A 27,113-nucleotide genomic window follows, 5' to 3' on the forward strand; every position below is an offset into this window, starting at 1 on the left:
GCTGCATCTTTCAGTTTTTCTGGAAAAATGTTAAACATTTCAAGTTTCAACTCTAAATGTTCAGTTGGCTTATTTTTTTCAATACCAAACATTGATTTAAAAGGCAAAAGGTTAAAGCCTTTGGTCTAACTGTAGAGTCTAATTTGGACAAATTGATAAATTGCCAAAACTCACAAATTTCCAGTTTATATTTCAAATATTTTTCAAGTTTCCAATCAATGTAAAGACATTGGTGACTCTTAATCAATCCATCAGGTTTTGAGTTAAAGCAAATACCATTTTGAGATCAACCTTAAAATTGGTTTGGTTCAAAAATAATTTCATTTTCAAATTTGAAGCCACAGTCAACTCATGAAATTTGCAGTTTATGAATCTTTAATTATAATTTGTGATTGAAGATCAAAAGAGGAAACATTTGAAAATGGTTTTCAACATTGACCATAACTTGACAATTGCTTTATTTTTTGTTGCTCATTTTTCATTGTTTACCTTTGCGAAGGAAAGCTTTTACCTTCAGTCGTTAAAGTTAATAGATTATAATGTTTACAAAATGATCTTTAAAGTTCATCTTAATTGACCAATAAATGAACAAATTATTCAAATATAAACTGGAAAACAGGAGAAGAGGAAAATGTGCGTTTACAATGAAACAAGTTTCAATGTTTGCTAAGCTTGAAATGTGCAAACAGTTTCTAGTGTTTTTCACAGATTTTTTTGTTCCAATAATATTATCACTTCAATAATAATTGTTGAACAGCAAAAGATGAACTTTGTAAAACTTTGTGAGTTATTACATTATTAGTTGTGAAAATACCTACGCAAGATTGGAGGAAATTTTGAAGGGGCCAAGTTGAAAATGAAGAGAGGAAGATGAATCTGAGTTTAAAAAAAGAAGATGATTGATGGTTGAAAAGTTTTCAAACAAAACTTCGTCAAGTAGAGCTTTTTTTACTTGAAAACCATCGACAGGTAAAAGAAGAAAATATTTTGATGTATATTTTTCTCTTCTCTTCTCTGTTTTTTTTCCTGAGTATGTTGATGAAGGAGGAGGCTTTGGGTGATGAGAATAAGAATGATTAGGATGATGATCAGGAAGAAGAAGAAGAAGAAGAGGTTCAATAGGTGTTGAGGGTGAAACAAGAATAAAATCAGAGACTTGTGGATAGGAAAGAGTGGGATGAAGATTGAGTAAAATGATTGAATCCAAGTTTGAGGAATCATTTAAGATGACATTAGTTATGATTATTATCATGATAATGAGGGTGATGATGAGTGAAAATTATTTCATCGAAATATTCTTTACTTTATCACCAATATTGCCTCTCCATATCCATCATTTAACCATCATTTTCATCATTCCCTTGCCATGCTAATTACTGTCAATATTTAGACTTTTGGAAGAAGAAGAAGAATGAAAAAAAAAGATTTTCTCTGATTCTTTTCTACTCTGTTTACATGTCATCCTCATCTTACCTCATCTCATTATAACTAGAAGACAATTAAGAAGCATCAACAATTTAGATTGACATTTAATTAGCATGTTTGGTGAAAAAAAAGAAGTGAAATGAAAGTGCAACTGAAAAGGTAAAAATCGGACTTTTCAATCTTTCCATTTTCATAAACTACAATTTTCCCAATCTTTAGTACAAGGCAACGTTTTAAATTGATTCAATTGTTGATTACCAATTTCTGATTGGATTTTTGTGTTAATATTTTGCTTTACAAAGAAAATGTTAAATTGAAAAGATTTGATAACAATAGGTTTTAGAGGTAATCAACGCGTACAGATTATTACCAGGTTTGTACCATTTCAAGACAATTAGAGCAATGATAATGTTTTCTTTTATTAACTAATCAACAAAATGAACAACAATCAGAGTTATCTGTCAATAAGGTAAAGGTGAAATGTTCAACTTTGTATTGTCCATCATGATGATTATACGAAATGGGAAAATGTTTACAATTTTCATCATTTCTATTCTTTTACCTTAATACAGATATTTTTCCCTTCTTATTGTTAAATCGTTGCTTATTGTTGGTGATCTATTAATTTAATTTTTTTGCTCCAACTTCGATCATAGAAAGTTAATTGTAATCATTCAATCTTTAAATTGTTTATTGTTAATCGTATTGTTGATGTATTATCATTAACAATTCACTTTTACTTGGAAGGGAAAGAAAACTGTTGAACAAAAACATTTTGCCTTTTCATATTATTATGTTTCTCTTTTTACAAAATAGATATCAAGAGTATATCAAAATCAGAATAATCATGGAAATGATTGAAACCATTGTCTAGGTTTAGAAGGATAAAGATGAAGATAGAGATGAAAAAACTTTTTCTTTTTCTCTCTTCTTCATTTGTTTTCATGGAAAGTAAAAAAAAGTGAAAGTTTATCATTGCATTCAATCATCAAGATTCATTATTCAACTGGACTTACCTTTTTTTTCCTCTTCTTCTCACTGGTCAAGATCAACTGATAATGATAATAATAATGTTCAATCAGAAGATAATTAGATCTTATTCTGTTTTCTTCCTATCAATTCATCTACAATTATCATAGTTGAACCTGTTTACCCTGAAATGTGTCTTTTCTGGTTCAAACCATTCAACTGGTTCAACTGGTTTTCTTGGTTGATCTTTACCAGACTTTTACCAATCAATTATTGAATAACTTTCAATTTTTATTCATTTTTGTATTTCATTTATTGTTAATGTTAAGGAAACAATGTTGATGCTAATTGTTTGCATGAAGAGTGTTAATCATTCGGAAATCCATGTTTTAATATTCAAATGTTGATGTTTGCAGATTTTGTGATTATCGAGTTAACATATTTCACATTAGATATTCATGATGAACCACTTTTTATCATTCATTATTGTTGAATTGATTGAACCTTTCCATTGACCGGTTAATAAAGATTTATCTTTTTCCTTTTCTCTTCCCGTCAGATTGTTTTCCATGATAAATTATTAAGGGTAACATTAAAATGGATGGAACATGATTGGAAATATTAGAAGTTAAATAACAATTAGACGTAAGGTTGGAGGTTGAACATTCATTAATACAATGAAATTCAATTGAGAGTTAATGACACTTCTTTTTTTTCCAATAAATGATAACATTTTAGATAGCGAAATGAAAGGAATGGACAGAAAAAATAAAAGGTTAAATTATTAGAAAAGGAAATTGTTTGTTAATAGGAAACAAAAAAGAAATCATTTGAATAAAATGATTAACTTTATTGTTTGGTAATGATCAGTGTGTGTGTGTGTGAGTTGAGTTAATGGTGACAATTGTGAGAATGGTAATAATATCATTAGGACAGGGCCAAAGGGCCAAACAATAAGCAGGCCAAAGTTGCAAGTTAATTTGAGATTGTTAGAGTTGCTGTTGTTGGGTGTGAAATTATTATTCAACGGACATGATAAGATTTAAACACAATAAGATCATTACTTTTTTTCAATTCATATTTAACTTATTATGTTGTGAGTTGTTGTTGGATATGATGATGATGATAAAAACTCCCGTAGTTGAAGTCAAACAATGGACGATTAACACGCGTTAAAAACACGTGTGATTTTTAACGGGCAAGAGAGTGAAAGATTAATGAGGTAGCTCTGTTTTTTGTGTGTGACTGACTGTGAATATCAAAGTGTCACTGTTTTGATTTAAATGTGGCGTCCTTTTTGTTGATTGTTGTTGATATGGTTCAATGGAAAGTTAAGTTGCTATCTCAATATTTGTATTTGACCATTTTTCACAGAGAAAATGATAGTTTGTTGTCTTTATCCAGGGCCTTTCCTTTTCCCACTCCACCAATGGCTTTGGTGTTTATATGTGTGTTCATTGCGTGTCTCTGTGATAACTGGTTATTTCTGATGGATTGAACCATGGTGTGTGTTATATATTTAGATGTTGGTATAAAATAAATAAAATGTGTTGTATGCCAATGGTGATGATTGTAATCATAACAAATGGTCGTTTGCTGATAACTGTTTGTTTGTTGACTTTGTTATTTAAATAATCCATGGCCTGACTTCTGGATACTTGAGATTATTACGTCCGATTGTTTGTTTAATTGGATATCTTTGTCCATCTTTGACATCTTTTTTAATTTACAAATGTTGATCTATTTTGGATGTTGTTGGTTTACATTGCTTTGGTTTTATACAGCTTTGGGTGTTTGTCCTTTTTCATTTCAGCTTATTTCTGGACAATTTTGTTTTCCATTTCTTCTTCAATTCTTCTTTAATCTTTCCTTGATCATTCCATGGTTTTGTATCTTGTTTCATTTGGTCCCAACTTTTGCTTTGTTTCAGGTCACTCTTGTTGATGTTGTTGCGCTCCATCGAGGGTTTAATGTTTCACCAATTTACTCGTTTACTGTTAACTGGCATCATTTTTAACCATAACCAACATTAACATGGATAGCACACATAATGATCATTACAGCTCATTGTCTCATTACTGTCAACATGCCAATGTTTCTTGGTTGCTTTTTTGAGTGTAAAAATGAACTGCTATTTATGGGTCACCGAGATTTGAGATCACCTTAAATTGGGTTAATCATGTTCACTTTTGGTAAATCATTTTAATATTTTAACTTGACCGTAAAAAGAAAAGAAGTGAACTTATTGTACTGGAAATTTGGTGCAATTCACCAGCAACAACAATAACCAAAAGAAATATTTTATCATTTCTTAAATTGGTGTTAATATTACGGGCACATTTAGCAAAGTGGCCATTAGATGCATTGTGTTGGGGATAATGTTCAGCTTCTGCAATCATCTTGAATTAAGTAATCAAAGTAAATGAACAAACTTGCTTTGTAACCAATTCAGGGCTAAAATAGATGATCAAGAGTAAAAATTAGCGATTCAAACAGTAGCTTGTTGAAGTTAATGCATGATGACAAAACATTAACCGTTGCATCATTAAATCGGTTAACCCTTAAGATGAAGACTTGCTGAGGATTTTTTGGTCCAATTTCATATGACTATTAACAGCTAATTATCTACATTGAAGGACTTAGATCATATTTAATTTCCTTGAATGAAATAAAAATAATCAGACACAATTGTTTAACACTGGATTAAATTAAATTCCCTTGGAAATAATTTTTAAACATAAACAAGACATGAAACAGAAGGCTCCATCTACTAGCAATAAAGTTAGTCTACAATTTCGTTTGGCAATTTTCTTGGTAAGGTATCGCCATCTATAGGCTTTCCAGGCCACTATTCCAAATGTATAAACAAAAAACAATTCACTTTATATTGCAATTGTTTACTAATTTTGTGCTCTTTATTATTTGCTTCACCAATTAACTCAATCTTCAGATGATTGGACAATCTATCGATGTTATTAGACGGTTATTATAACTTTAAGATCCATTTTAGGTAACGTAACAGAGACGTTAACCGTTTGTGTTATGAAAGAAATGAAATTTCTAACCAGAATTGTAACCAGGTAATGAAGTTTCCAAAGATGAATTTGAATTTAGAAATGGATTTGATGGATGTTGATCCATGGTTTTCTCCTTGATTTGGCGTTGCCAGATTCATGAAAAGTTCACCTCAAGCAACTTGACTTGGTTAAAACAATCGTACGATTATTTTTGGTGGTAATTGTGAGGACAAGTGTATGATGGAGCCTTCAATAATGATGAGCAAAATTACCAAACCAAATCCAATCAACAATTATCTCAATATGGTTGGTTCTCCAATAGAACAATCAAGTTTACAAAAGTAAACTCATGCCATACTGTGAATGTTTAAGTCTCAACCAAATTGTGCCATTGGTAATCAATTAAAAAGCGATGACTAAATCTTCCCATCAATATCTTTAAAGCTGCAAATGAGAGTAAAATGTAATCTGTTCTCGATTCTATCGATCAAGGTAAAATGAATCAATTGACTTTACAGTTAATCACGAAACCTCTATTAATAGATAATTTTTAATATCTCTTGTTTTCGTGCTTCTCTTTTCTTCCTTTAGATGAGTCAATTGTGTTAAGGACCAAATTGTGCTCATCGATATGCATGAGTTGGAAATTTAAAACAATTTAATCTAATCAAGAATCATTGGTGAAATAATTACGAGTCGAAAGTGATGTTATATTGTCAAAAAAATGGTTTTATCCCTTTATTGTTGTATTGATGGTGGAGGAGGAAGAAACAAAAGAGAAGGTGTTTGAAACCGTGAAAAGTTGAACATCAGTTTACTTGGTTATCAATTTAAGTTAACTTTGACCCAGTTGGTGGTAATTAAGGATTGATTTGCAATCCGCAATCAAACAAAGGCGATAATCATAATTGAGATTGAGCAACATAAACTGTTCCATGTTCAGATTCAAGTTTCATCCCGTTTTTCAGCCAGTCGCGCCAATATGGACAAATCAATAATTGTATGGCAAAAAGATGCTTCTCCAAAACAATATGATGTATCAACATTTGAAAAAGTCTCAAATTGATTGGTTAATAATCATTAACATCATAAAATGCTGTTAAAAAGGAAAAAAAAGAGGCAAAATATACATCAACTTTCTCCGCTGATAAAAGCAAATTGAAAGAATTAAAGTCAATTTGTTCCAATTATATTTAATTTCATGTTTTATTTTTGAAAAAAGGAGACTCAAAGGCCAAATTGCTTTTACATTGAACCAACGACTGTGAATGAATCAAATGGAAGGCATAAGAAGCTCAAGAGGAAGAGCTTCAAAAAATTAAACTCACCTTAGATTGATCAACCTTTAAATTATCCATACAGATCAAATTCAACAAAAGAAATTGAAATTTACTAGAAAGTGTAACAATCTAAACTATTTTCCATTGTAAAAACAAATTCAATTTCCAATCCATTGTTTGCATGGTTTACAGTTGTAATGATATACATTGAAATAGTGTAAATGGATGACAATTAGAATGATTAAACAATGAAACAAACCATTGACCTTAGGTGATTGTTATTGAAAATGATGTTTGTTGAGATGATTAACTAATAGACAAAAAAAGGTCAAAATAAGTGATAACTATTGAGATGTTGATTGTCATATGAGATTGTTTCTGTTGAATGATTAAATGTTATCATTCAGAGGATATAATCAGTAATAACGTTTTGTCTGAGACTTCCTTTTGGCTGTAATATAATAAAGCTGGATATTGCAATAAGTAATAAATATGATGATAATGGTAATAATATGGACATGATGGAAATAAAACGGAAGGATGAGGAGAGATGATCTGTGCATGAATATAAGGAAGAACCAATTAATAATCATTTCGATTGTTATGGTTGAAATTAACAAACATTTGTTTCTTTTCTTCAATATTTTTTGTTTTCATTTTTTTTCAGGACAAATAATGAGACAATGGCAAAGAGTTAAGTATAAGTTCATCTTTAAATCAATCAAATTATCATGCATTATATATAATAATAATATAATAAGCATATAATGTTCATTTTGTTTGAATGACAGACAAAAAGGTTCATCACAGGGATCATCATTATTCAGTTGAACAGTATAATTTTGTGTGTTGATGTTGTAGTTGTTGTTTTGTATTGGTTGCTGTGATTATGACGATCATCATGGTAATCAATATGATGAAAAGATGGAAGAGAAGAGGGACAAAAGGGACTGAGTGATTAAATTATTTGAACATTTTGACAACTTATATTCTAATAACAACCGCCAAAATTCATTTCTGCAACAATAGAAACTATATTGGATAATGACAATTAAGTTTTGTCTTATTTGATCATAAACAAGGAAAAAGAGGGTAAATAGGAGAGGGAAATAGAGAAGAGAAGAGAGAGAAAGAGGAAGACAAGTAGTTAATTGTAGTAGATACCTAATATGATATCATGCATGAGCTAAATATTTGTTTTTTGTTTTGTGACATGAGCTTGGTTGAGATTTCATGATCATGAATAAAAGGCACAAAGAAAGGCACAAAATGATTGCAAATGAAGAAGGAGAGAGAGAGAGAGAGAGAGATATTGTAAATAGCTTGAGGTTAAAGATGAGCGATGATTGTTGGCATATTGCGTGTTATTGAAGTTTTAATTGCTCTAGTGTGCTTAGTGTTTAATTGTTTGATTGCAATTGTATATATTTGCATATTGTTGGTAGTATTGGTAGTAGAAGTAGTAGTCTTAGTAGTAGTGGTGGTGGTGGTGGTGGTAGTGATAGTTTTGGAAGTAGCACTGATCCTAAGTTGCTGGCCTTTGATAGGGGTGATCTCGGACGGTCGGTGTCCGCCTTGCTTTGCCAGGACCTGCGATGGGTGTGATCAGGGAAAGGAATTGGGAATGGATCATGATGATGATGAAGATGATTGTAAACGATGTTCAGGAGTGGATCATGAAAAGAAACGCCAAAGGGATTGTGTAAGGACCAGTGTAAAAAAAGGGTAGAGAGAGATAGTAATGAAGGATTGGGTGAGGAGGAAGAGAAAAGAGAAAGAGAAAAGGAATGTAAGTTTGGTTAGTATAATTAAAATTAATGAAATTTGTGTTGAAATTTTAAAAAGTTGATTAAGAAGACATTTAAGAAATAAAAATAATTAAGTGAAAGATTGAAAAGAAGCAGTTTTTTACGCTGAGATTATGGTTTTAGCAAAGTTAGTTTTCTTTCTCTCTCTCTCAATCTTACCAAGTTTTATACAGATTAAACAGTGAAAACAGATTAGCCATTTAAGTGAACATTAAGTTTGATTTCAGCGAGTTAATTGAAAGTTAAAAGAATAGAATCAATAGAAATGGATGGAAGAGAAAAGAAAAAAAGGGATGATTGAAGGACCATTGAGGGTGCAAATGTGATGAGTAAAGCACGGGAGATGAAAAAGCGAGGGAGGAAATACGACTTCAACAGGGAAAGTTGAGACTAAGCTGAAGCAAAATTGGAAACAATGAAAGCTCTGATGAAAAAGGCTAAAAAAGGAAGAAAAAAAGTGATTAAAATGAATTAGTTGATTGAATAAACCCTAAACCAAATTTGTGGTAAACTGTTTTTGTTTTGTTGTAAAAACTAAATTCTCAACACTTTGAGCCGAATGGTTAGACAATGAAAGTAATATGTTTCAAGTTGCAATTGATTTTGGTCGAGATTTAAAGCTGGATTGATTTTTTTAAATCTTTTTATAAATAATAAAAATTGCATGTTACAAAAAAATTGGTTCCAAATAGATTCATCTCAGATTTAAATTAAAAATGAAGTTTTCATCTCACAATCTTCACAGGGTATAAATATATACATATATATGCGATAATAGATTTTTTGTATGTATATATATATGTTTCAAGAAGGGTTGCATATATATGTATATATTTTAAATAATATATATATAATATCATGATAATAATAATAGTATAATATATAAATCGCTCAGCGTTTGGCTCAAAATTAAGTTTGCACAGAAAAAAACAAAAAATCAACTGCATGAGGAAGAGAGAGAGAGAGAGAGAAAGAAAAAGAGAAATAAAGAAAAGGAAAGAAAATAAAGGAGAAGATTGAAAAAGAGACAAAGGAAGAGAAGATTCAACTATCGGCTGAAAAACCCACCGGTTGTAGTATTATCTCCTTGAGGTGCTACAGGATACTCTGCTAACAAGGGTGAAGTGAGTGCTGCATATTGATGAAAATCATATGGTGCATATAAAAATCCAGCATCGGCTGGAGCAATCAGTGGTGGAGGCGCATTACTTCCGTTAAGTAGAGCAGTGCTTGTTGGCACATGAATATGGCGAGGGGAAAATATAAGTGGAGCACCGAGAGATGTTGCTGTGTGTGTACGAATTGGCGTTGTCAAAGCAATAGGAGGAGCTAGAAGTTTCATGTGTTCACTTTCAATACCTTCAGTAGATAATTGAATATTTTGTTTTGTTTTTCATTCGTCCAATTGAAATTTTAAATCAGTTATTCATCAGATGAATGACGACAACAAGTTGAGATCAAGTTGTGTGTGCATATAAAAATATAGCATGACGGACAGAAAATGCAATGGTGAAATGCATTTCATTGAATGAAAAAAAATGATTATCATCATTACCAACATCAACATGAAAAAATAATGAAAGGATCATCGGCACCAAAAATAAAGTAACCATCATCATTATCATCATCACCAATATAAACATCATCCATATTCATAAGTGATTGGGTTTCCAATTTATGCGAGTTTGAGTAAACCGTGAATTGGTCCATTGGGCGACGATAGGGTGAGGCACAAAGATGGAAAGGGAGAGAGAAACAAGAAAAAAGTGTCGTTAGTTAATTGATTGTTCATCATTAAGATTGATGATTGAGCCAAAAATATATACATATAAATATATCTATAAAAGTATATATAAATATACATTTATGTACACATTCATGAGCAACAATCGCGCACCCAATGCTCCCATCGGAATCATCTTTGACAGTTTAAAGTCATTTATTGAGAGGGTGAGAGAGAGAGCGACAAAATAGATGAAGATGGGTAGAGAGAAAGAGGAAAAGGAAAGAAAAATTGAAAGATGAAGGAATGTAAATAATGATGCATAGAGAGGAAAGAAAGGTAAAGATTATTCAGAATGACAGAATGTGGAACGACAGAGACAGAGATTAAGATGGATGAACGAATCGAGCATTGAGTGTTGGTCATGATTGAGCTTTCCTGGGATCCAGCTCATAATAATTCAATTATCAGTCAACTTACAGTTTTTCACGGTTCCATCTCGATAAGTTCCATTGATTATGGCCAATTCCATCAATTGACGTTTCTTTAATTCATCTTCTCCGTCAGTCTGAAATATTAAAAGGAAAGCAAAGAAAAAATTGTAAAAAATGTTGAAAATTGAGATAAAAGTTAAAAATGGAAAATCAAAATAACTTGTGAATAAGCATTTAAGGAAAAGGTTAATCAATAACTAATCGATTCAAGCCAAATTGATTCACCAAGAATGCTGTGTGCTGAATGAATTTTTGTCAACCCTTCATTTGAATTCAACTTACAACAGGAATTAACAATTTTCTAATTTCTTCTACTGCTCTTTTCATCTTGATTGCAGCTCTATTTGCTGTGTCCTCTACAGTAATCAAAACATGAAGCTCGTCATTCAAATGCTCCCAATTAGGTTTACCCCGATTTTGTTCCTCCTACATTGATTAAGAAATAAAGGGTAAAAATAAAAACAAAAAATAAAAAATAAAACAAAATTAATAACATTTAAAAAATAAAGATTAATAATAAATGATAAACAGAAAATAACATGAAAAAAGGCAAAGCAATAAATAGGGAAAACAGCAAAAAATGGTTAACGAGATTGATAGCAGAAATAATAATGAATATCAACAAAAAAAAAAGAGTTAAACATTTGGTAAAAGATACGATTGAGAAACACAAGAATGGAAGCAAAAAATGATCACAGAAATGAATTGATTACAAGTTCGAGAGGGAGAAAATTGAGTTTCAGACAAACAGCTCTAATTTCTGGTTATGCACCGGTTAAGTCCCAGTTAAGCCCTGGTTATCTAGTTAAAAGTGAAAATTGCTAACATGCCAATAATCAACCTACAATTGAATTAAAATAATGAAAAAAATTGAGATGTGTGGTGTTATTACGATGTTAACTAATTTCACAATTTGATTGAGACGACCTGAGTTTTACACACACACAATCTGATCTTCCCACTCGTGTTTATCATAATTATCATTTTTCATTTACATACAATCTTTAACTGTTTCTTTTATTTTTAACTTATACTGACATCTTTCTGTGTAATGATAATGGTTTTTTATGTAAAACGGGCATCTTTTGTTTTCATTTTTTTCTTCTTGTTCAATTTTGTTTCCTAAAGACATGACAAATATAACAGCATATTTAACGTACTTCACAGACACAATATTTAAAAAGCAACGTTACCCAGTTATGAATACCTAACGCTTTTTCATTCATTATGCAGTTAAACATAATGAAAGATTAGAGTGACTCCAAGCGTGATATTGGGTTGCCTTATATTTTTTGACTTTTGGTTTTTGCATTGAGAAAGTGAATAGACAACAACAAAATAGTGGTTCACAGGTGAATGGATCCATATGATTTAACCTAGCTTTTTTGCGGGTAAATAAACAAAACAGTAGTAAACGATGATAAGTAATGTAATAATAATGAGTCAAGTATTAAATGTAAACAAATGATAGAATCGGAAAGGTGTAAAGAAGAGTGATTAGATTGTATAGCAATGTCTTGATATGACACAAGCCAGACATTGAAATAAGCACACACTTAAAATTAATCAGAGTACTTGATGAGATTGATTAGTCTATTTGATCTATTAATGTTTAAAATATCAAATGATGGCAAGAAAGGTGGAGTGAAACAAGACAAAGAGAGGTAAAACAATGGGTAACCCCTAGAAGACATCAATACCTGTCATCATCGTCATTATCACCATTCAAACTCATTCATTGATAAAGTCACTTCAGAGTGTATCAACACATACTCATAGATAGGAAAACATGAATAATCCGATAAATCTATATAAATATGACAATTATAGAAGCAAGTTAAATATATTTAACTAGCATTTCCTCTCGATTCATAATATGAGTAATTTTCATCTGAAATTTCAACTTTTCCTTTTCGTGTGAGAAAAAAAGATTCGTATTGAAGCTATTTTTTAAGAAGGTTTGATCCAATTTTGAGATTTTTTTTCTGCAAAATAATTTGGAGAGAGAATGACGAAGATGAGGATAAAAAATTACGTTACGATTAACCAATGAGTGTAAAATGATTTAAAATTACGACAGAAGAAGGGAGAAAAAGGATGAGGAAGATGGGAAAAGATTAAGTGATGGATTAGTGTGGGAGAGAGAGAAAGTGAGAAGGACAAGAAAGACCTTATTAGGGTGTTACCTTAATTCCGCCCACTCATTGGATACCTTATAAGGAGGAGTCACTGGTAAAGTAAAAAAAGGGCGCACCAGGGCTTCATCATCATCATCAACCAAAAACATCATCAACAGCATCACATCTTTTTGCTTAAAGTCTGTCTTTCTCTGATTTTCTCTACTCTCTCACTCACTCACAAAGTTTCAAGATAAGATGGGTTTGGGATGAAAAACAAGAAAAAAAAAGGGGGAGTAAGAAATAGAGAAGATGAAGGAAAAAGTAAAACAAGAACGAATGAGAAGGATGTAAGTTGGCAAGATACATAAGTGACTTACGTTGCACTCAAAAATAACCTCTCTCTTTTGGATTATTTTTTCATCTTTGGTTTGAGTAAGGAAAAAGAGAAAGAAAGAATCATCAACGTCAACATCAATTAGGAAGCAAAAATGCAGAGAAAGAGAGACAGAGAGAACGAAAGGGACATTAGGTTTGGAAATTGCGTTGGGACGCTTCCTACGCTCTTCCTACGCGCTCAGTGCCTACCTGTTTCAATATGAATCAAATGGATGGAGAGGGAGCGAAATTTCAGATTTGTTTTGTGCTAATATAATTTTTTTGAGCAACTACATGGAAGTAAAATGATCAAACATTGTATTAGTAGGAAGATTTGCCATAAAAGGAAAATAAGTTATCAAATATTATCTCTGATATGGAATAAAAGGATAAAGGTAAAAGTGACTTGGGACAAGAACGATTTTTTGGGGGAAAAAATACGCAAACATGGAATACATGAAATGGCAGGTAAAACAATGGACTTCAATTCATAACTGCACATGAAATTTCAGTGGTGGTATGAATGGAAGGTCCAAAATAATGGGAAACTAAAGAGCCTTATTAAAAATGACAATCAAAAAGATTGAATTTGATGTGAGATGAATAATTCATGGAAACAGAGAGCAAAAGAGCGATGGATAAATAAGGAGAAAGAATGAGAAAAACCTGTTTGAAAAAAAAGATGAAAGAAAGAAAGAAAAGGAATATATGTGAAAACTAAAAAACAATAGTAGGTCAGGTTTGTGTAAGCTATAAGATGTAAAAAATACAAGGTCCTGTACTGAGATGGAAGATTAGGCTTCTCGCTTTTTTTCTGGTAAAGGTAGACAGATTTACCAAAAATAAGAAATCGGCATCTGTATACAAACAAACCTCTCATGTTTTTTTGCTGAGTAGTTTCATGTTAAGCTTGGCAAGTGCATGAGATAAGGTATTAAATATCAAAGGAGAGGGAGAGAAAGTTGAGGCTCTAAATTTTTATAGAATCACGTTCGTTGAATAAAAACGTAACTATAGAATACCTTTTTCTTATCCCTCATAGACCCACGACCGCGAACCATTACTTTACAACCGGTTTCTTGTTCGAGCTGTTTCGCTGTCATACCACGAGGTCCAAGAATTCTTCCAACAAAATTATACTTTGTTGTCCAGTTTAATTGATTCAGTAAATTGAAAATTGATGGTTGACCAGTGATTAACAAGGGAAACATGATTGGCACCAATGAATGTTGAAGGATCACATCATGATAATTTCAATTTTTGGGCGATGGTGATTTGATATCCAATTGAGATGGGAAAGATGGCCGTGTATATGTAAGAAAAAAAAGATAAGATGGGAAAATTAAGATTAATAATCTGTCCTGACAATTAAGATGAAGACAATTAGAAGGGCAGCAGTTTATAAACATACATCAGGATATTCTTTAACAGGTACATAAACTTTTTCTTGTTGTTGTACAATTGAACCTTCTGGGTCCGGTAATAATAAAGGTTGCTTTTCTTCACCTTCCATGTGAAATAAAGAATCTCGAACTCTTTTGATTTCTAAATTTTAAAAGAAATAAAATGAAAAAAATTGTTAAAAGGAGAAATTGTATGATTAGTGATGAAGGTTATATCATATTAGAGAAACTCAAGAGGGGTAAAAGTGATTTGTGGCTTGTGCATGACTTTTTTTTAATGTGTAATAGATTGATGAAAGAAGCTATTGAAACAAGCAAAAAAAGGGGGCAAATTTTCTATTTTAAAACATTTACAAACCATTGTCAACCAGTCTTTGAATGTGAACAAATACATTTGGAAATGCTTGTAAACGGTTCCTGTCTTTAAGTAATTGTGCCAAATAGTCAGCAGAATTAGATCCATTGATTATTAACACATTATTGTTACTGTTAGGAGAAAATGAGTTGGTTGATGTTGGACTTGTTGGCGATCCTATGCTACAAACAGAGTTGTTGTTATTATTGTTGTTTGTAGGTGAAGAAATGTTATTATTCATATTAGTGTTGTTTAAATTATTATTGTTGGTAACATTATTAGGATTGATAATGTTGTTGTTGTTGATACTTGTGACATTTGGACTGTTTGTTGGTATTGCAGAGCTTGACAGACCAATCTGAGGTTTGTTGTCTTCGCCCATCGCCCCAATCCTTGGAAGAAGTTTAAGTTAAACCAATGATTACAAAAAAACAAAATTTTGAAACAAATAGCAGTTGACGGTTTTCTTCAATTATTCAACCTCACTTCAAACGGGATAAACTGAAAAATTTGAATAACACTTTGGGTTTTTTAGGTGAACAAGGTGAAAAAGAGAACAAGTAAAAAAAATTAAGTAATGAAGAGGGGAAAAGGAGCAAAAATGAAGAAACTGCAAGGTTATCATTTGAATTCAACCTCATGAAATAAGCTATTCGTTGTTTTATACACATTAGCTTGTTTAAGTAAGGCTCCCTTATGTAGTATTAGGAAAAGTAAGTAAACGCCATCTATAGCTACAAATAGTACTATCTTTTATTCGATTTACTTTTGTATCGCTAGATGGCAGATGATACAAATGGCGCTAAAATAAAATCGGAAATACTCTTGACTTTTTTGATGTTAACTTAACTGTTTTTCAATTTTTGATGTTGATTAATTTTCCCACTAATTTTATATTGTTTTTATTTCCAACAGTCATTTTAATTCAAAAGATTGTGTTTGAAAAAATTATTACCTTTAAAGACAATTTAACAGCCTTGTCCAACTTAACAAAGTGATGAGAATTAATTAGCTTCACATATTGGTAGACCTTGATTGTGAATAATCTTAATTTAAATCATATTATGTTTCCTTCCAGTTTGATGATTTCATTTGTGCTAATTTGATCTTTATTTTTAAGTCAAGAGACTGAGGATAATAATTTTAATTACTTTTGACAGTTTTAATGGGTAAAAAAGAAAATGTTTAATTTGGCTAAAGTAATTGCTTCAGAGGACAGTCAATACTTGACCATTTTTACCACCTTTTATTAGTCTATTGTTCACTTTTTGCAACATTTTTAATTTCCCTTGGTTGGTTAAACCAATTGATTAAACCGGTGATTATTGTCACTTTTATTTTCAACTAGAATTTAGTCATAATCAACCTGAAAGACCTAACCTGATTAGGTGTATCATTATTAAACTGTATCCATAACCTGACATCATAGTCTCAATGAGCCTTCAAATGGTAAGTCAAGCTTTTTCATAATCTTATTTTACTTTACTTTCTTTGAAGCTTCTGGTCAACAACTGACATCTTTAGGCATTACAACAAATTATTTGGTATATTTTCTTAATTCTTTGGTCTAATTTAAATTACAGTTTATTGATGTTTGCTTGGTGTTTTTTAGTTATAGGTGTTTGCGTGGGTTAAAGTGAGCAAAAGGGTATTGGATGAAGGATCAGTTGTTTTAACATGAAGGTTATTACAATTGGTTGGTAACGTTGGTCAAATTATTCAAATTTTTAATCATTATTATTATTACCATATTTTTCAGGTTGGTTCACTTCGAATGGTAGTTTGGCTTTTACTTTCACTGGTCATTACAACAATTATATTTCCACAACTTTAGTTAAGACAGTTACGAGTTTTGAGTTTTCCAATTAAATTTTTTGTATAATTTTAAAGTTGGCAGTGAGAGAGGAGACTTTACAAATTTACTTGTTATTTAATTAAAAAAAAGAGGAAACAGAGAAACGATAAGTATAATTTTAAATTGGTTCACTATTATTGTTAGTAAATTGTTTGCCTTTTCATTTCTCTCTGTCACCTTTTATTCCTCTCCTTACTTAATTACCATACATACAGTACATTTACACACAGAGACACGTACACAATAACATATTGGTGTCTTCATTGACGATTTATCTGATTGTTATTGTTAGTATTACATTATCAATTTGTATTTTATAACTTTGCTAATTTGTTGTTTTTTTACAGTTTTGATCAAATAGAAGAGAACAAAAAGTAAAGAAGAGAAAAATTATTCCAATTTGATGATTATGGCCACAGAATTTACTTATTGATGATCCAGATGTAAAACGAATGGTTAATGGTAGCATTGAAGCCTATGGAATGTTAAGATGGTCAAATTAAAATGGTATTTCTAATTATCTAACTAGAGCGTTTTCCATGCTGGATGGTTTACATTGAATTTAAAGATTCAATGTTGGATGAAGCTAAATCTGGGTTTTCGTTGCCATAAAATGATGACAAATATTCGCTCCAAAAATTGGCTGATCAGGTTGAGTTCCCGAAGGTTTTGGCTTCATGGTTTGTATCTTTTGTGGTATTGACGCACTGGGTAATTATTATTATTGGCTTCCAGTCTAGAACGATTGACGCGTCACTTTACCCGGGACTTGATCACATTCTATGGCGTTTTCTGGTCGTTTTAATGGTTACTTTGGCTTATTCCCATGAGAAGTAGCGATTGTTTAACACCTCATGAATTGTTTCACATTTGACATTTCCAAGAATTTCTAACGTTTTCTTGAAATGGTTTTGGGTTTCGCAAGACGCTTGGTTTATAAAAATGGTGATAATTGGAAGCAGGAATTTGCTACAATACTTGATGCTGATTAGTTTGGTATTTATCACGAGTGACCGCACAAAATGGTTGGAAAGGTTAAACGTGAACTTCACTTTAACAATTATTTGATCCAATTTTGTTCATCTTTATCTTTCGAGTTGATCTTGCAATCAGAAGAAAATGGTCAAATTTATGTCAACCACAGACACAATTGAAAACCAATGCAAGTTATGTTCTTTCGATGAATTTTTCAAATCCCAAAGCTTTCAATGTTGTCTGTTAACTGAAAAATTAAAAATCTATTGAGCTTTGTTTGATTTTTCAATTTGTGCATAAATGTGACAATTTTGTTAATTGTGTCTTTTCAGTAACAACCCATTTAATCCTAGGATCATCCTCTCCAAATTTGGCGACAGTTTATTTTTGCTGTTAATTATCTTTTAAAACAAAGCACCATTTTTATTTGTCCTCTTCTGCTTGCAAAAGCTGCTCACGGGTTTAACTCAACAATGAACATTGAATCATTTTAAAGGGGGAAAGGTTACCAGATTGTTATCTCCATTTTTTCTGCTTTGACCTGATGAATAAGCTGATTCTTTGTTTGCTTTGTAGTTTGCCTCCATTAACGTCTGATCTTAACGTCTTTTTGTTTCAAAATATAATTTTTCGTTTGAATTTGTTTTTCACAGTCATCAGATTACCATTTAGTTGGTAACCAAAGTCATCATTTTATCACCATTTTATTAACGCCATCGTATCACTTTTACCGTCCCATTATCAAGTGCGTAGTTGAAGCATTTTAAAAAGATTCAATCGATCAGATTAGTGATGCGTTTACTGAATTTTTAGTTATCTTAACTGATGTGTGCATCAATAAGTGATGTGCGTGTGACCAGACACCTTCACTTTGGTGTTTTTTTATCTTTTTGTTACTTGGTTATGTGCGTGCTTTTTAAGCCAGTTGTGGAAATGATTCCGGTTTTTTGTTTTTAGTGTAAAGGTAAGATGTAAGTAAGTATGAAGGTTTGTATGCAGTTAAATGTTTTTATGTATATATTAGTTTGTGTTTTTTTGTAGGTCGATGAAATATAGTCTTTTTGATTTTGTATGGTTGTATGTTGTGTGGTTGGTTGGTTAAGTTGTCTTGACACAGAAAAAAGAGTTATCTTTGTAATATATATATTTATAATTCTCTTTCTTTAATAATAGGCTTTGATGTTATCTTTATTCGTGATGAAGGCCTGGACCAAAAACGCAGCTATCGAGGAATCACCGTAGATCTGATATGTTTGCCTTGCTGCCAAAAATCTTTTCTAATTGAGATTCGTAGTCGTTGAAATTTCTCTTCATTATATCCATACAGGGTCCCAAAAGTCGTTCAAATGCTCCAACATCGAGAACTGATAGAGTTAAATATCACAAAAAATGTGTAAAAGGTAAGTAATTAATCTTTAAACATTTACTTTCTTTACATCTTGTATCAAGCGTTACTGTTTACTTCCATTGTTTTCAGAAAAGATTCAAAGTCTAATGGACTCGAAGCTTTACAATCAAGGATAAAACACCATATGTTCGGTTCTCATGCAAAAAGCTCTTAAAATGGTGAAAGTTAATGTTGACAATGTCAATGCTTAATTTGCTATTATAAAAGCTGATAAACCCACTAGTCAGAAAAGGTCGAAAATTGCTTTCCAAGTAGGTGAATATATTTCTAACTTGACCAAATTGTAAATCGATGGCCCTTGAAACAGTGAAAGCAATCATTTTTATTGCGATAGTTTTCCTGGTTCAATTTTGTTCTCAAGTTTCATAGACGAGTCATTACATTTATAAATTATCCTGTACTAATTTCCAAATTTCAATCTTTTTGCCTTTCACTCACAGATAATTTTGACATTTTCAATGATTCCTCGTTACACAATGGATGGATTAAAAGGGGTAACAAGAATGGATACTTACAAGCAACTTTAACGTCATCAACGGCTCGAACGGATGCCGCTCTAGGTTTGTGTGTTATTAGCGCTAACTCTCCAAAGTAACCTCCGTTTGTTAATCTTGACAACTCCTTCTCTTGTCCTCTCTTTAATCATTAGGTTTCAGAAAATAGATAAAAATGATTTAAAAAGGATACTTGGCTTGGAATGAGGAATTTCAAAGAAAAACTAAAGAATTTCAAGGATAATTTTCTTGTCACTTTACCTCATCAATTTTTGTAATCACCACCGTTCCATTTTCAACAAAATACATTCCATCAGCCTGATCTCCCTGTAAAAAAAAAGATGAGTCAGTCATTTTGAATGATTCAACAATTGTCATTTTTTCAAGTTGCCTTTTTTCTGAGGTCTAATTGTTCATAGAAAGGTAAGTCATTGGATTATGGATTATTTTTTCGATTCTCTTACCTCTTTGATGATTGTTTCTCCACTTTTATATGATTTCGGTGTCAGAGCATCACAAAGGTTCATTCTTTCATAAGCCTAAGAGTACATGAGAATGAGGAAAAACAACAAGAACAAAAAAAATATAGCATTCAATATGATTGACAATTGTCTTTCAAAATAAATTGTTTCTCTATTTTTTAGTGATGAATTCTATTCATTGTTTACATAATGTATTTTACTTACCTCAAGAGACTTCAACATTTCAACTCTTTCCAAAAGAGCTTCATACGTTTTCCTCTTCTTGAAAGCTCTTGATAAAACTATCTTTCGAAAAGTTTGACGACTCTGTTATCAGTAGAAAAATTTATCATTATTTCCATGTCTATTTCATCAACAGTTATTTCAGTTATCAACAATTCAATCGTTTTTTTTCTAACTCTATTTTTTCTTTTTCTTTCAGCCTCATGTATCAAATTCAGTGTGACTTACCATTGCCCAAAGTGATCCTTCGGTTTTGGCCTCAACGGATGCTGACCTTGGCATATTATACATAAGTGCAAGCTCACCAAAGCTTCCTGAATCTGTGTATTCACCAAGTTCAATGCGTTTCCCATCATTTGTACAGTAAAATCTGAAAGTTCCTCTGAGAAATGCAAATGTAAAAAAAGGTGACAACAGTTAAGAACAGTTTAGCATACAAATTATTTATAGTTTACAATGTATACCCAGTATAATCAAATGTTTCACCAAAAAAGCATTAATCAAGTAAACCTTGAAGATTTTATCAAGACTCGTTAAGCCTGGATTTTGCCTGACTAGATTGATCTAAAAATTTAACAAATTTGAGTCTTTAAATAGCATATCCATCAGCTTAGATGCGCATTAAACAGATTGCGTGATAATGTACAAGTGAAAAATTCAAAAGCAACCTCAGCCATCACCAGAAAGGGAAAAAAGTAAACCTAGTAAGTGGAAATTAGACTGAAATTAAGGAAGCATTTTGCACGCTTTCAGATTTTACTCTAATACCTTTTACAAATAGATACATGTATTATGTGTGATGTGCAAAAGGACAAGAATCAATTGTTTTTTCGCTGTTGGATAATGATGGACAGTAAAAATGGCTGTAAAAAATGTTTGATAATGCAATTGTAGCCAGAACAGGATAAAAGGTACATTTACGATTTCTGGGAGTGAATATTTTCATGTTGATTACCAATGTGTTTACACTGCAATAAATCAAAATGGCAGCTAATATCAACTGTCAAAATTGATTGCCTAAGCTGATCACTGTGATTTTATGTTCACTTTTTTTTACCTTTTCTACTCTTCTCTGGTGCTTCCTGAATTTTATTATATTTCATAGATATAATATTTTTCCACTTACCTTTAACCAATGTAGACCTTTTTTACCTCCTGTACGAAGATAAGTGCAACAACAGAGAAGTGGAAAGTTAAGATGAGTGATTCCTGCAGTAAAAGCATTGAAAATGATGAACCACTCATTGGTAGTGATAACTGTTTATTTCATGTGCAATGCTTTTTAAGCTTTCCTCTCTCCTGTTTTTTTCGTACATAATTCGTCATTCTCAATAAACATTTTCTTGTCTTTCTTTTTAATAGGTTATTTTATCAAGTCAATGGGAATCCATTTTACTCATCTTTACCTTCAACTCAATATATAAATTGATTTAAAGATTGTTCAAAGGCTCCATAATCAAAGGGAATAAACATTATCTGACAAGACCAGTGAACAAAATGAGAGCAATTTTCGATGGAATGTTTACCCTCATTGGACTCTTACGAGTAAAAAGGATTCAGATTGGAACCAAGTTGGCAATGTAAATGAAAAACGTCGATGAAATAGGAAGAGTGGAAGAATAAAAATGATGATGATCATTATTATCATCAGCTCCATGTAGCTCATTTAGGTTAATATGAATGAACATAACGTTACTTAAAACTCTTTTCCATTACAATTAATTTTCAATTGGATTGGCAATGAGATTGAAGTTTCGTTCTGAATGAGACAACAGCAAGTAGGGAAAAACAACATTAAACTCCTCAATCACCATTATTTAACTATTATATGTAAATCTAAATTTTACTAGATTGATATTTGTTGATGTTTTTCTGTTCTTGCTGTGAGCTTAGTCGAGTTTAATTTTAATGAGATTGTTTTCCTATTAACCTCCTTTTTTCTTATTACAATTTACTAGACTTTTTCAAATTGACTCTCCAAGGTATTATAAATTAATCAAGCTTAAAGTGTAGCTGTGTGTCAAACGAGTGATAAAAAAAATCTTGTCTATTTCAATTATGATCAACAATTGAAAGAGAAATAATATTGAATACTTAATAAGCAAATTATTTCTTTATGTGTAGGTTTTTCATCAGAGAAAAGGTTTTTTTTCCTTCTCTCTATCGACTGTTAGTCAGCTTTTCAATTAATTGAGCTTTCTTTACCTGTAAATATCTTAAAGTAAAATCTCTATCAGACTGACTGAGAAAAGAATCAAAGAAATGGGAAATTTGAAAACGAAAAAAAAGAGTTTTTTCTTTTCGCAAAAGCGCAATACCAAGGAGATGATTATTGAAGATTCAAGAATAATCCTCTTAAGGAAAAGTATGAAGGATGAAAAATGAACAATAAGTTTAAAGTTGGAAGGACAATACTATTGGAAACAATATACCATAACATGATTATGTTGTATCAATAATTACATTGAAAATGTATCAAAAGCATTCACAAATCATCACCATATTACTGCAAGTAATTGACAATTTTCCACAATTATTTTACCTTTTCTTTTTCTTCCTCACCAATATTCGAGTAACATTTCTAATCGCTCTTTTTTCTCTACTTTATCATAGGAATTGATGCCATGGTAAATGAAGTCAGAATTGTGAACCAATTGTTCCAACGGATTTATATGCAGGATTAACCATTCTCATCACATTTGATCTTTTCAGATCCAGTTTTGGATTCTGGTGGCTTCGGATACTTTACCAAGACTGAGTTTGAAGGTTATTTTACTTTTTGTCTGATTTCGGTCAATTTACTTTCATGCAGCTTTTCATGTTTGACCCTTTTTTTGTTCTTCTTTTTCATTCTATCCCATGTTATTCTGAATTTTTCATCTTGTACAGTATTATTTGAAGCATTTAGTTTAGTTTATTTTGCTATGTTCTTGAGATTGTTATTGAGTAGAGGAGAAACATCTTGAAAAATTGATCCTTCTTGTGTTTCCTATTCTTTTCCCTTTTCCTTTATTCAAACCTAAACTAAATTGATGTTTTACTCAAAATTTACTATCTATTTAGATATAATTTGATTGAACAATGTTTAGCTGGATTACATTCAAGTATACTTGTAATACAAAATTGTTATCTTCTACCCAACAACAACAGGAGAGGAAGAACCCAAAAGACAACAACATTGTGTTCTGGCTGTTGAAATGATTACTTCAATTGGTTATCCTGGTGTAATATCCATGGATACACACTTGGAATTTTACATTACAATGAAAACGAGGAAGAGTAAAAAAAAGCCATGAGATGAATGATATGCTGAAAGTTTCAAATTGAGTAAAAAAAAGCTTCAAATCATTCTGAATGGAATTAACAACTCACTTGTAGGTTTATCATTCTCCATTTATTTTAAATCATGTATTAATTCCTTCTTTTCATTCCTTTTCTCTATTCAACTTTACTTAATTAACACTAGCTTTCAAAGCCACAACTCCATCAAAGGACAATCCCAAAGGACAATCAACATGTAAAGGATAATTTTATAAGAACTGAATCAAGTAACAAAACTAATTGACCAGAATAACTCACGGCTCAAAAATATACATTGGAATCTTCCCTCTTAAAGCATGGCAAAACTGATCTAAGATAATCTTTATCTCAATCTCAACAGCAATTGCAGGATTATCATGGTTCTTGAATTTGTTGGATTCCAAGCCTCTTTCAAGCTACAATTAGAAACTTAGTCTTGAGTTTTCATTTTGATTCAACTGCCAGTGAAAGTTTCATAATCCCTTCTCCTCTAATTATATCATTACTTGTCCTCCCTGTTGACCTACAAATTAATCAAATGGCAATCCACCCAAGCGAAAGGTTGTAGGGTTATTGGACAAAGTGTATCAACCTAACCAGACTCAGGAAAGAAGCAAAAATTAGTTTGATTTCCCTTAAGAGTCCTTTCTACTTTTATTCCAAGACTGAAACCAAGACAATATCCTTATTCAGTATTAAAGCCGTATGATTTCACCGTCAGGTAAATAATATTTTCACCATTTTTTACAATTATATTTTGAGGTTAACCAGAAAGGTTACATTAATGTTTAATATTGTGTGTTGCCTTCTGAGGTGTTGAAAACATATAACATGTATAGCATGTAGTTAGTCATCAATTAAAAATCTGATCTTAATTGTTATTCAATAATCAACTCTTCAATCCTCATATTGTTACATGAAGTAAGAAGCATAAAACTCATTACTTTTATTAACATGTAAAGTATGATTTTCATAAACCCATTATCATAAATCAAAATAACAAAAAGCAATCCTTTTTTCCAACTGATTGGATTCACTTGTTGTCATAACAATTTCAACGTCTTATCTTTATATCAATCTAATGAAAAAAATTTTTGTTTCTCCTTTTCTTTCCAGACTCACAATTCATGGAAGGTACCAAGAAAAATGTAACAAATCTATTTGGTGGATCCTCTCTTTTTTATACCAGTTTACTTTTTGTCTTCTTTGAAACTCTTCCAACCATTGAAATCCAACATGGAAGCTTATTTCCTTTTCCCATGTAATATTTTCTTCTCCTTCTTCTCGGTGTGTCCAACAAAAGGAGTTGAATGAAAAGATATTGGAAACCAGGAGAAACCACATGAACATAAAACTAAGAAGCTAACCTAATTTAGACTCAGGAGACTTTTACAGGTCTCCAATTTATCTTACAATTTATCTTTCTTTTGTGCCTTTACTCCACCATGGAAAGATGTTACACTGTTTCTGTGGAATCGAAACTCTGTTTAAGTCTTCAAATGTCAACCTTCCTTCCTCTAATTAACTGTCAACTGACATAATTCTTAAACTTAATTGTACTGGATAAATGAATGGATGGATTGAACTATCAAATAATCCAAACCAACCTACCAATAAGAGACAATTTATAAACACCATTTTCTGCTCATCTAATTAATTACAATTATAAAATTATGTATCAATATCAAATAACCAAACCTGAAGGATGAACACAAAGATTAACAACAAAGAGGAAGACACAATTCAACTAACGAAGAACATCAAGAAATGCTGGATAATCAATTCAATAACCTTTCCATCTCCAAAGATCTTTTCATCTTCTAATCAAACCAGTGACAATCCAAAGCATTTCCATTAATCTTCAAGCCAATTGGATTCTCAATCAACCTATGAAGAGATCAACATACAAATGTAACCTGATAAGTCATTCAACACGAGCTAAAGACAGCTTCAAAGGGTTGATTTAAATTACAATTCAAGGAAAAGAAAGATTTCTTAAAATGTAAAATCTATTAGAGGATGGATTCAGTGTTGATTAGATTTATCAATTTACAATAATATAAAAATACGATTGGATTCATCTGGAAAAGAGCACTTAGCGAAAGGCATTTGATTGTTTCTTCATTCAACTTCAAGCAAAGCCCAGCCAAACTTAATTTGATGGAAATTTCATTCTTCCCATGAATCTATTTTTTTAACTCAGTGAATCCCAAGAATTGGATCAAGAAAATTTATTCTAGTGAAACATTGATGTATTGATAATGATATATTTATGGCTGTGAAAAATTGATCAATCGTTTCTATTCACTTTCAACTTTTCTTCATTCTCTATTCGATTTATTATTTTCTTATGTTTGATATTTTTCATTTCTTTTTTTTCTCTTCTTTTTTCTCTTCTAGAAATACTTTCGGAACCTTGATTATATTTCCTTGGGCAATGAGTTAAACTTTTCATGAATAATCATATCAGATTCAGCATTTTGGCAACAAAACAAAAACTAATATCAATAATGGCAGCTACTCTGTCAACTTTTCAACTCACCTATTCTTTCACACCAAATATTACTCTGTCTCTCCTTTCACCATTTTCAACCTCATGTTCATTCAAATTACCCAAAGTATGTTTCCAGCTTCACAGAAATCACCTTTTTTTCAGTGTTCACCTCCAGGCTAACACTAGAGTTTGTTGTTTCTCACATTTCATTTAAATTCATGTAAATATTCACATTGGATTGTCACTTTGTTACTAAATATCATGGGCATCATTAGCCTGAAACTAATGATTTTACACTTTTCCACCTTTTCTCCCTGTAACATGTGTACATGAAGATATTAAACAGAGTCAAATTTTATTCCCTCTAATTAGTGAAAACCAAAGCTTGACTCTCATTTGTTTCCCTTTGGATTTGCATCTGCCATTCATTATTCAATTTGTCAACCAAAGTGTCTCTCCAAGTCTTATTATCCCCTTCTTAACTTTAAACTCATGAAAATATTTCAATAAAAAGCAAATAATTATCGATAAAATCAGTCTTAAAATATCATGTCCTAAAACAGTTTCTCAATGAATGGTTTTACACTTGAGAGCAAAGCTTTTCATGCAGAAACTGATTTAATGTATCAACAGATTCTGCTAATTTACTTGTCTGTCTAAAGCAAAATTAAAAATATTCAAGCAAAGGTTCCAACCATGTCTTCAAATTACCATTGAGTGAATACCAAATAGAGTTGACAATAGTGAGATAAATTCAGAGTAAAAAATGTTTTGCATCTTTTTTCAGGAATCAATTCAATCTTTTCTGTCCAACATTGAGCCAAATTTATTATTAAAATAACGAGTTGAAAGGTTGTTATGGCCTTTTGAATAGCTTATCCTCACTTAAAACATAGACTTTATTGAATCAACTG

At 31.4% G+C, this 27,113-nt stretch overlaps 2 protein-coding genes and 5 long non-coding RNA genes across 15 annotated transcripts in view; 5 read left to right on the forward strand and 2 right to left on the reverse strand.

Moving 5' to 3' along the window:
- The first annotated feature begins 5,236 nt into the window (after positions 1–5,236).
- On the forward strand, positions 5,237–6,781 carry LOC112539636 (uncharacterized). Its single transcript, XR_003083598.2, has 2 exons — positions 5,237–5,903; positions 6,003–6,781. It is a non-coding gene; the product is annotated as an uncharacterized LOC112539636 (long non-coding RNA).
- how (protein held out wings) lies at positions 6,120–15,592 on the reverse strand. Of its 5 annotated transcripts, none has more exons than XM_089265988.1 (7): positions 14,973–15,592; positions 14,623–14,756; positions 14,234–14,350; positions 10,999–11,142; positions 10,703–10,790; positions 9,568–9,858; positions 6,120–6,507 (listed from the first exon to the last, which is right to left on the reverse strand). In XM_089265988.1, exons 1-7 carry the CDS (start codon positions 15,349–15,351, stop codon positions 6,482–6,484), a joined length of 1,179 nt encoding a protein of 392 aa, XP_089122114.1. In that variant the 5' UTR covers positions 15,352–15,592; the 3' UTR covers positions 6,120–6,481. The 5 variants fall into 5 exon arrangements, with proteins under 5 accessions (XP_089122114.1, XP_089122110.1, XP_089122111.1 ...); XM_089265984.1 differs by lacking the exon at positions 6,120–6,507 and adding an exon at positions 7,033–7,246; XM_089265985.1 differs by lacking the exon at positions 6,120–6,507 and adding an exon at positions 7,386–8,281.
- Positions 15,593–16,276: 684 nt separating this feature from the next.
- On the forward strand, positions 16,277–18,088 carry LOC112539629 (uncharacterized). 2 transcript variants are annotated; one of them, XR_016197799.1, is made up of 7 exons: positions 16,277–16,418; positions 16,582–16,665; positions 16,729–16,934; positions 17,040–17,111; positions 17,172–17,286; positions 17,354–17,504; positions 17,560–18,088. It is a non-coding gene; the product is annotated as an uncharacterized LOC112539629 (long non-coding RNA). The 2 variants fall into 2 exon arrangements; XR_016197800.1 differs by lacking the exon at positions 16,277–16,418 and adding an exon at positions 16,435–16,513.
- Positions 17,076–27,113, reverse strand: part of Pka-R2 (cAMP-dependent protein kinase type II regulatory subunit) — a 34,666-nt gene continuing 24,628 nt past the window's right edge. For both annotated transcript variants that reach the window (XM_015937754.3, XM_015937755.3), the window contains exons 6-11: positions 20,634–20,787; positions 20,388–20,489; positions 20,166–20,240; positions 19,963–20,028; positions 19,723–19,843; positions 17,076–19,163 (exon numbers count right to left, since the gene is read on the reverse strand). In XM_015937754.3, coding sequence (XP_015793240.1) covers positions 19,033–19,163; positions 19,723–19,843; positions 19,963–20,028; positions 20,166–20,240; positions 20,388–20,489; positions 20,634–20,787 — 649 coding nt within the window. In that variant the 3' untranslated portion in view covers positions 17,076–19,032. The remainder of the gene's footprint in view (positions 19,164–19,722; positions 19,844–19,962; positions 20,029–20,165; positions 20,241–20,387; positions 20,490–20,633; positions 20,788–27,113) is intronic.
- LOC107369777 (uncharacterized) lies at positions 18,625–20,934 on the forward strand. 3 transcript variants are annotated; one of them, XR_016197798.1, is made up of 6 exons: positions 18,625–18,763; positions 19,127–19,199; positions 19,277–19,458; positions 19,648–19,767; positions 19,857–20,124; positions 20,605–20,934. It is a non-coding gene; the product is annotated as an uncharacterized LOC107369777 (long non-coding RNA). The 3 variants fall into 3 exon arrangements; XR_016197797.1 differs by having other exon boundaries at positions 18,626–18,763; positions 18,973–19,199; positions 19,249–19,458; XR_001570429.3 differs by having other exon boundaries at positions 18,626–18,763; positions 18,973–19,199; positions 19,277–19,462.
- On the forward strand, positions 20,974–22,075 carry LOC149094905 (uncharacterized). The gene is made up of 3 exons (XR_016197801.1): positions 20,974–21,109; positions 21,187–21,316; positions 21,768–22,075. It is a non-coding gene; the product is annotated as an uncharacterized LOC149094905 (long non-coding RNA).
- Positions 22,777–23,605, forward strand: LOC149094906 (uncharacterized). The gene is made up of 4 exons (XR_016197802.1): positions 22,777–22,917; positions 23,019–23,032; positions 23,118–23,171; positions 23,469–23,605. It is a non-coding gene; the product is annotated as an uncharacterized LOC149094906 (long non-coding RNA).

Source organism: Tetranychus urticae, chromosome 1, assembly GCF_039701765.1.
Source record: "Tetranychus urticae isolate SD_2017Ah chromosome 1, NJAU_TeUrti_SD_1.0, whole genome shotgun sequence".
Lineage (NCBI taxonomy): Eukaryota > Metazoa > Arthropoda > Arachnida > Trombidiformes > Tetranychidae > Tetranychus > Tetranychus urticae.

Bases quoted from the DNA above. Each gene is read 5' to 3' on its own strand.
- how (XM_089265984.1), bottom strand. From the start codon at position 15,351: ATGGGCGAAGACAACAAACCTCAGATTGGTCTGTCAAGCTCTGCAATA. The intron at 14,351-14,622 runs GTATGTTTATAA...TGGACAACAAAG, and splicing joins CTGTTAAAGAATATCCTGAT to TATAATTTTGTTGGAAGAAT. The intron at 9,859-10,702 runs GTAAGTTGACTG...TATCTACTGAAG, and splicing joins AGATGGAACCGTGAAAAACT to GTATTGAAAGTGAACACATG.